Genomic DNA, 9,630 nt, shown 5'->3' on the forward strand with positions numbered 1-9,630 from the left:
AATAAATTGAATAGATTATAATATAATTCAATATATTACATGACAGAGATAGGAACTGTTCAGAAAAATGAAAGATTAGACGAAGGATTTTGAAAATGAGCTGCAACATTAAAATGCTTATAACACAATGACAATGACAACTCAGCAATAAATAATGTGCTGAATATGTATTTCAACACAGGCAGGAAACAATTTGGTTTTGCAAATTTTGCAGATACCATTAGCGAAGTTCAACTGAGGCAAAATTACATGGCTAAATTTGCACCTGATTGACCATGAAAATAGACGACCACTTTCCCGAAAAACATCCTTCATATTTGAGGGCTGCTGTCTCTTTAAGGAGGCGGGGCTTCAGAGCATGAACTGTCGCGATAGTGGTGTGTGTCTCAAGACCGGGAACAAGTTGTATGCGTTTTCACTTCTAGCCAAGCTACACATTCCTCCTTGCCACAGGTTAGTACATTATCCGTGTCCAAACTGTCTAACTTTAAACTATGGGAATGACCTATCATTCATTTAAGTGATGTGTTAGTTGTTAATTCAACAAATTGTGTCACTGTGGTTCATCCGTTCCTGAATGTCATGCTAATGCCGCTAGCCTGTTAGCTCGAGTTGGCAATGTTGCATGGACGTGCTATCTTTTAACGTTAGACCAACACACAGGTGACAAAAAACATGGATTCTTCCGTTTTCGTCCCCACGTATTGTGGCTTGACGGCTGTATACTCGTTCAAACAGAGCTTTCAAGCTAACGCTGAAGATCCCAAGTGTCTGACGTTAGTGTGGGCACATGCGCCCATCATGCTAAATGAAATGTTAAAGCCCTGACGGCACGCGCCACACGTCCGTAATAAAGGTCAAATAGTCTATAAATGTGTCCGCGACTTGTATTTCCAGACTCCGGGTCATATCGTATCAAGAGTGCTTAGTTTTCGGAGGTTGATGTCATGGCTGTTGCAGCGGGACAGTCACAGCTGTCTTTGGGTCGACGGAGCCTGACCCCTCTGAGACAGCTGCCCGACCCCAACAGCTACTGTTTGTCTACCAAACCAAAGACCGGTTGTTTCTGCCTTGGCACCTGGGTTGATGTTTGCCAAATACACTACTGTCTACCTCGACAGTAGGACATCTCATAAGGTGCAGGAGTTGCTGATGGGCAGCAGAGGTGTCACGATGCGTTCTTGTGTTCAAGAAACAACTGTTTAAGGAAGTTTTATAAGGCATTTCCTCTACTTTGTTTTAATTATTAAAGTCTTGTTTAATGTATATATGCAATAATTGGGGATATCTATACCTTTTTTATTTGTGTGTGTGTGTGTGTGTGTGCGCGTGCGCGCGCGCGTGCTCCCGCTCATTAATGAATGCATTATTTATGCTCATTTATACCACACTTGGCAGTATTTCTCTGCCTCTGCATTTTTGTCCTCATTATGTGTTAAGGTCTACACAAATATTTTGAAAATACTATGATCAGCACATTAAAATCCTCCAACTTCTTTGCTCCCCTGCTTAAAATTCCAGAATACATAAATATTCAAATCTTTTCAATTTGACTTGTTAAACTCTCTGACATAAGTTGTTCATCCTTAGTGTTTGTGACATGGAGGCTTTACAGGTTCACATTGCACTATTGAGAAAAACTGATGTTTGGACTGCCTTCGAGTGTCAGACTCTGCACTTGCATCATCCTACATCCACAGTGAGGCTGTGGGGAGAAGAGTATCAACACAGTTTTTTACTAGATGGATTTTAAGAATTAGTATGGAATAGACTTCCTTCCCCCCCACACAAGTGTATTGAGATATTACCAAAAGAACTATCTTCTCACTAGTTTCCCATTTTCAGTCTCTAAAATGTTTGACCAAATGTTTCTAGATTGTAATGTGACTTTTTTTTAAATTCAAATGAAAATCACATTCCGTTGCAGAATTCAAACAAGGAAATGTCCTTTTTGTTCATTAAAAGTTTGAGTATTTAGGGCAGTTATTTCAACTTCTGATTCTGGCTTCCCCCCCCCCCCCAAAAAAATCAACAATATGTTTGTAATGCTGACATTTTAGCTTATGTCAAGTAAAGACAGGTAGAATTAAAGGTGAATAAAGATCCTGTTAATTTCTACTGATGTGGCCAACTGGCATGGCAAAGAGAATGCAGTGGTTTTCCTGCTGCCACATGTCAACAGCCTCCTGAGGCGTTGGTTAATCCAACAGCGTTTCTGTACAGTTAAGGCGTGGTGATTGAGTCGATCATCCTGTGGTTTCCCGAAATAGAAACTGTCTTAACATGTAGTGAATCGAGTGAAGGCCGTGTGAAACCCTGGATCATTATGTCTCGGTCCTCTGGCACTTCACAACAGTAGTCTTGAAGTGGACGCTTACCCATAAATGCACTATAAGAAGGTCCCAAAAAAGTTTGATGTAATGTCTGCCATTTTCACACCCACAGTGCTCACAACTCCAGAATATTATTAAAGTCTAACACAAGTTTCCTCTTGTGTCCCTCCCAAAGTACCAAAGTGTTGCTGTCATGCCAACTAAAAAAACAGCTACGAAGAGGAAGTCGGAGCCTATTGTGGAGGGAAAGGACCCCAAGAAAGTGAAAGGTAAGTGAGTGGCTGGCCTTTTTAAAGCAGGGTTGCTAAGGGCAACTGTATAAGACCCTCATCTCTGTTCACGGACAATGATTCAGTCTTTGTTTTTATTTCACAAGTAATTAACTTGCTCGCCTCGCTAAATTGTCACAGACTCCAATTAAACACTCTCTGTTTGCTTTTTTTCCCCCAAATCGCTGGGTCAATTTACTGTCAAGGCTGCAACACACCCAGTGTATAGCGTGACAATGTGTGGCTGAAGCTGAACTGGTTGTTCCTCTTTCATTCTGGAGCCCAGTCTGTCTTTCACTGGCTAATAATTAAGGCTAAGATATGAAAACAAACATCAGCTTTGTGTGTGCCAGGTATTTGTGGTGTGGGGAAATGAATCTGTGGACACAGTTGCAATGTTAGGGCAGTCCTCATGACATAAATCATTGTATTAATTTCCTCGAGATGCACTTTAAAGTGCAACTTATTGTCGTGTATATGTTTGTTTGTGTGCGCACAAGTTTTCCACAGGAGTCATGGTAAGGAGGCGGGTCTAGTTCTTGTCCTGGGCCAGGGAGACGTGGGACAGTTGGGTTTAGGAGAGGACATCATTGAGAGGAAGAAGCCGGCTCTTGTGCCCTTGCCTGAGAAAATAGTGCAGGTCGTAGCAGGAGGCATGCACACCGTGTGCCTCAGCGACACTGGCCTGGTGAGTGGCCGCCTGGAGAATCCCCTGCTAACATCGTAGCCATTGTTCTCATGGTCCCTAGACAAACTGCAACCAGTATTCCTATATTTTTGTAGGTTTACACATTTGGCTGTAACGACGAAGGGGCCCTCGGTCGGGACACAGCAGGGGTGGGGTCTGAGATGGTCCCAGGAAAGGTGACGCTGGAGGAGAAAGTGGTGCAGGTGTCTGCGGGGGACAGCCACACAGCTGCACTCACAGAGGATGGAACCGTATACATGTGGGGCTCCTTCAGGGTGAGCTAACATTTTACTGTTTACATCCCCCATAGCAGCAGTTCTTGAGAGATAGGATGAGCAACAGTAAACTTTTTAAATCCTTCCTAGCAGCGCAAATTAAAGCAGCTGTTTGAATTTACAGAGCACTTGCAGATTATCACTTCACGTCCAAGTTTCAGAATACTTTTAATCCCGGGCGGAAATTCTGTTGTTACTGTTATTAAAGCTCTCGAAGTACTATAAAGGTCACCTCAGACTCATAGAACATCCTCAGCATGGTCCTGCAGATGTTAAAGGACCTCAGCCTCCTGAGGAAGTAGAGACTGCTGAGGCCCTTCTTGTAGACAGCTTCAGAGTTCTTAGAAAAATCCAGTTTGTTGTCCAAGTACACCCCCAGGTACTTGCAGTCCTCAACAATGTCCACACTGACCCCCTGGATGGAAACAGGGGTCACTGGTGTCTTTGTCCTTCTGGGGTCCACAATCAGTTCCTTTGTCTTTGTCACATTGAGCAGGAGATGGTTCTTCTCACACTGTGTGGCAAAGTTCTCCAGCACAGTCCTGTATTCAGTCTCATCACCCTTCCTGATGCATCCAACTACTGTTTCTGAAGGTGGCCGGACTCTGTGTTGTAGTTGAAGTCAGTGGTGTAGAGGGTGAAGAGGTAGGGAGATAGGACTGTCCCCTGTGGAGCCCCAGTGTTGCTCACCTCTCTGTCTGACAAACAGTGTTGTAAGCGTACAAACTGTGGTCTTCCAGTCAGGTAGTCAACGATCCAGGACACCAGAGGAGCCTCCACCTGCATGGCTGTCAGCTTCCCAGCCAGCAGCACCGGTCTGATGGTGTCAAAAGCACTGGAGAAGTCCAGCTTATAGATGTTTGCTTTTCACCATCTTCTGATTCCTGCCTTTTTCCATCTGCATTTCCTTGTATTAATCCACTGGATTCCTCTGTTTACCCTGTCTTGGTAGTGTTGGCAGTCTCATTTCCTGACAGCGCCATTTGCATTGGATTTGACAGATAAAGAAACCAAGCAATTCTCTTCTGGACAATGATCTAATCATCTTCCCCTCATGCTGGCATACCAGATGCAATTATCACTTCAACTATCAACACAGCTTTTAACTGTCATCCCTTGTGTTTGTTCATGTCTTCATCTTAACAGTGGAATCAATAATCAATAAACAGTTATAGACTCGAGCCCACTTGTGAGGCCCAGTGGTCGTCCTCTTGTCAGTAACAGGTTAGAGCTTCACTTGCTTGTTCACCAGCCAGCATCCACAGCTGCCTACTTAAGAGTCTGCATTAAATGGCAGTGCCTGTGTGGCTTCTCCCAGTCAATACAACAGATTGTGTTGCTGATTGGCGCTTCGAAATGCTGGTCACACATTACAGGATCATCCCGTCGATTTAGGGTCTGAGTGGGTCCTCGCGATAATCGCAGGGGTGCTCCCGACTCGAGGCTGGTCAGGAGTGATTATCAGGTCAGAGGATGCGGGAGTCTTAGGGGGCACAGATCCACTCTGAAACCTCCTGGTCTGCCCGTAGACTCAACTGGGCTTTTGTCTGCATGTGCTTCCTGATGAGATCACATGAGAGCGATGATGTGAGGTGGTGAGCCGTTCCCTCCAGCGCGATCATCTAAAGAGAGACCCTGCAGTGTGTGTGTGTGTCCTTGCTTTATTTTGCAGTCTTTAAGCGTGAGCATGTTTACGGATAGAGGGAAGAACATCTTTGAAGATTCTCTTTCAGCTTATGATGCAACCAGACTTAATGATGGGTCAGGATTTTAAAACCCCCTGCTGTGTGAGGCCAGCGTAAGAAAACGATCATGTTGAGTTGGCACATCAGAATTTGATGGTAATGAGACTGACATTCGGGGCTGCTTTTAAATAGCCAGGTATGCAGTGTTACCTCCTCAGTCTACTGCTAAGAGCTGTACATGACTTGGTACCTGAAAATCGATAGCCAGACATGCTATCAAGACTAGCAGGTCCCATAAAACAGCCACAGGTGTCATGCCATGCACGCCCAGAAAAAAACATAATAATGATAAAGTAATCCTGCTTTTGTTTTAAAGGATATGTCACTCCACCTGAAATTATTTTGTAAGCACCTGATCCGGATCAGGGCAGTGATTTAAAGGTGGGTTAAAAAAAAAATAAATCCCCATTACAGCTTTTACAGTCCACATGAGAATATGTTGAAATTCTGTTCTTGGTCACACTCCTGGTAGCACCTGCTGCCTTGACACACACACACACACACACACACACATCCCCGCTGCTCAGCCAATTCAAGCATCAGAAGTAATCTTCCTTGCCGTGTGTGAATATCCCAAGCCTGTGTATCCCCACCGGAGCCTCTTGATCCTCAGACCTCCCTAATTGACTCTACGTATCTTATTACTTATTTTCCCCACCACATTCTCAGCGTTTGAACCTTTTCTTTAATGACCCGAGCTCTGAATTGTAATCACTCCTCTTGGGGAAAAGTTACCAAATCTCACACTTGTAGTATTTTATAAGCTGGAGGACAAAAGGGGGCTTCAAAAAGCCCTTTATTAGACTGAAAGTTCACCCAAAGTGTAATCCCTCGTAGTATTTTCCCTCAGGACTCGTCACTCGTCCTGTTGCCGTCTTATGTCCTGCACCATCCTGCAACACTTGATTTAAACGTGTCAAATATTTCTTATGAAAAATAAATTAAAGGTTGTATTTGGTTGCTGATGAAATATGACAACCTGTGGTGTGTGTGTGTGTGTGTGTGTATATCTATATCTATAGATATGTAGATATATATATATATATATATATATATATATATATATATATATATATATATATATATATATATATAAAAAATAAAATATACACACACGGATTTCATATTTAAAACCTTTCTGTTCTGCTGCCATAAATGTGTATTGTCTTGCAGTTGGACCCGTGATAAGGACTTCTCTGTCGTTTCAGGACAATAATGGGGTAATAGGTCTTCTGGAGCCCATGAAATCATCTCCTGTGCCAATAAAAGTGCCCGTGCCAGAAGCGGTTGTGAAAATTGCATCAGGCAAGTCCACTTCACAACTGTATCTTTTCATTTATGAGTTATCATTGTTTCTCTGTAACATCCATCAATCTTTCACAGGCAACGACCACCTCGCGCTGGTCACCCTGGAGGGAAACCTTTATACGTCAGGCACTGCCGAGCAGGGGCAGCTGGGGAGGGTGACGGAACATTTTTCAAACAGAGGAGGCAGGAAAGGCCTCGGTGAGCAACAAAAGCTCAAGTCGACAACAGCAGGTAGATCCTCAGGCGTCTTTGATAGCTGAGTGAGTTCTCTGTAATTTCAGGCCGGTTACTGGTTCCTCAGATGGTGAAACTCCGAGGGAAAGTTCACTTCACCGATGCCTTCTGCGGGGCCTACTTCACCTTCGCCGTGTCTAACGACGGACACGTGTATGGGTTCGGCCTGTCCAACTATCACCAGTTAGGTTAGTACCCTCCTGTCTATTGACCTAATTTGTGTGCAGTGATATTACTTGGCGGGTGGCTGAGCCTCTCGCCAGCTAACTGCGTCAGTCGTTATGAGGTTATTTTATGTGTCCTTGCTCATCCATCCAGGCACTAAAAGCACCAAGATGTGTTTTGTCCCAGTAAAACTGACGTGCTTCAAAAACTCCACCACCGCCTGGGTGGACTTCTCCGGAGGACAGCATCACACCGTCTGCCTCGATGCTGAAGGTAAACCACAACTATATTCTCTCTATATCTGATCCACATTTACACACCGACACCAAACCTGCTCCGCATAAATAACTCAGTTCTTGTTGTTAAAATACTGCTGACGTGAGAAGTCATGTTTTAGTACTCAAGTCTCCGAGGAGGTGAGTCTGTTAGAGTTGTCTTGCAGTTTGACGAACGTATAATTAAATACAACTATAAATCCCAAACCGAGGTTGTAAAAGCGAGGCTGAATGTCTTCCAATAAACAACCTACTGGTGTGTATGTAGTTTTGGAAGGGTGACTGTTCAAGTTAAGAAGTTTTTATCACAAGTACTTGGAGTGAGCAATAAACGAGTCCTTGCTTCATGTCCCAGGACAGGTGTATAGCCTGGGCAGGGCGGAGTACGGTCGACTTGGCCTGGGTCAGGGTGCCGAAGAGAAAAGTGAGCCCACACCAGTGATGGGGATGGAACCGGCCAACGGGGTGGCGTGTGGGGCGTCTGTCAGCTACGCCGTCACCAGAGAAGGTGAGGGGGGGGGGGGGCGGGGGGGAGCAAGCTCAGCCCAGGATTGAGTTGTAACCCCTCTACAAGGATACGATGCCACTTGTATGTTCAGACGTCAACCAAATATGCCAAATAGTTACTGTTTTACGTGACTTCTCTTGTCTGTGTCGACTGCAGGGTCTGTGTATGCGTGGGGGATGGGCACCAACATGCAGCTGGGCACCGGAGAGGAGGATGATGAGTGGAGCCCAGTGAAGATGACCGGCAAGCAGCTGGAGAACCGCACAGTACTGATGGCATCCAGCGGAGGGCAGCACACAGCTCTTTTAGTCAAAGACAAGCAGGAGAGTTAATGTCCCTCTCAGGTGGGGATAGTGAGTGATGATGGGGGGGGGGGTCTTTTGATCTGTCTCAAGGTGGGGGGCTTTGTTTACAGTATGCCTGGTTATGGGTAGGGCGGTTGATCTGTGTGAACTCCTGCACTGAGCTGAAGGAGAGCAGGAGGCGCGTGCAGAGTCGACGCTGTGACACTCAGCTGTGGTTTTAAGAGAATTCTTCTCCCCCTGATGTGAGAAAACATGTTGAATGTTCTCTGTAGATCATGTTATGCGAGATGTTATTTTTTTTAATTAGTTTTTCACATTATTCTTGGGTTTTGAATAAAAATCACTCGTGTGACTGTAAGATGGTGGATGATGTTTGTGAACGTGATGCTTGGTTTGTACATAAAGGAAAGGAGGAGTGTAAAACCTTTTAATGATTTTTCTCCAAACGAGTCTTTTTAACAGTGTTTCTTCTTTCAAGCAATAATTCCATCAACTTGGATTCGGACAGGACTTTTTTACCCATTGACTTAAAATGTGAGGCTACTGTTCAGTTTCCCCGAGGGCACAGAATTGTTATGACTATTGGGTATCATACCATCCTGTATCCTGTATTTTGTTGCTGTTCCTGTCTGAAAATAAAGATAAAATTTGAAGTTTGTATGCCTTATCATATATCGGACAACTTTATTGTTGATAATCTTAATAATTAATTGGTAGGGGTTATTAGAAACACATTTGTTAGCTCTTATCTTCAGAGGACCTGCTAATTTAAGTGAATATTTTGGGTGGTTGGGCTGTCTGTCCATTTTCCACCACTGATCTGGGACCAGGTCATTCAGATTACATCCCCTCTAGCAAGAGGGAGTCCTGAGATGTCCCCATCTTTACATGAGCTTTAAACTCCCTCCAGCAGGTTCTGCCTCTTCCTCAGGCTACCCTACTGGTCACCCTGGCCTAAAAACACCCTCGGATGGCACCCACCCACGAGTACGCGCCTCAGCAGAATCCTCTCGATGCAAAAACAGCCCCTGCACCCTATGAAGGCAGCTCTTCTGAGCTACTTGTTCTGATCTCACTCTTTTGGTCTATATGTTAAACTTTAGTCCACAGGTGCCCAGAGAGCTTCATGACCAGGACAGGACAACTTGAGGTCTGATGTCTTCTCCTGAGCACCCTGCCATAAACTTACCTTGGAAGTCTGAGCAGGCCTCAGCCTGTCCACCTGTCTACCAGCCTCCATGTGACCCAGAAGAGGTGTGTTGCCAAGCCAGCTCGATAGTTTGTGAATGCCTCATCAAATACAGTACGCTTCAATCCAAAACAGCCATTGCTTGCATTAATTGAAGTGGTGCTGTGCAGAAAACTCCCCAGCTCTCCTGAGTAAATGCACTCAGTAAAGACTCATCACTGCACCACTCTGTTCTAGTGAGATGGAACTGGGCCATAATAGTTATTGATTAAGTGAACGTGTTGACATAGGTTGCTGTGAATAGTGTCTATATAGCAACATATGCTGTAAGGCCAG

General features: G+C 44.6%; 1 protein-coding gene across 1 annotated transcript; it reads left to right on the forward strand.

The window, feature by feature from the left end:
• Window positions 1-315: 315 nt before the first annotated feature.
• On the forward strand, window positions 316-8,159 carry rcc1 (regulator of chromosome condensation 1). Its single transcript, XM_086217293.1, has 10 exons — window positions 316-453; window positions 2,509-2,602; window positions 3,103-3,290; window positions 3,386-3,565; window positions 6,519-6,615; window positions 6,694-6,816; window positions 6,900-7,040; window positions 7,171-7,290; window positions 7,648-7,800; window positions 7,957-8,159. The coding sequence occupies exons 2-10, from the start codon at window positions 2,527-2,529 to the stop codon at window positions 8,130-8,132; spliced, it is 1,254 nt and encodes a 417-aa protein (XP_086073419.1). The 5' UTR covers window positions 316-453; window positions 2,509-2,526; the 3' UTR covers window positions 8,133-8,159.
• Window positions 8,160-9,630: the final 1,471 nt, after the last annotated feature.

Source organism: Aulostomus chinensis, chromosome 11, assembly GCF_037954235.1.
Source record: "Aulostomus chinensis isolate RoL2024-O1b breed Wild chromosome 11, RoL_Achi_v1.0, whole genome shotgun sequence".
In the NCBI taxonomy this organism is placed as follows: Eukaryota; Metazoa; Chordata; class Actinopteri; order Syngnathiformes; family Aulostomidae; genus Aulostomus; species Aulostomus chinensis.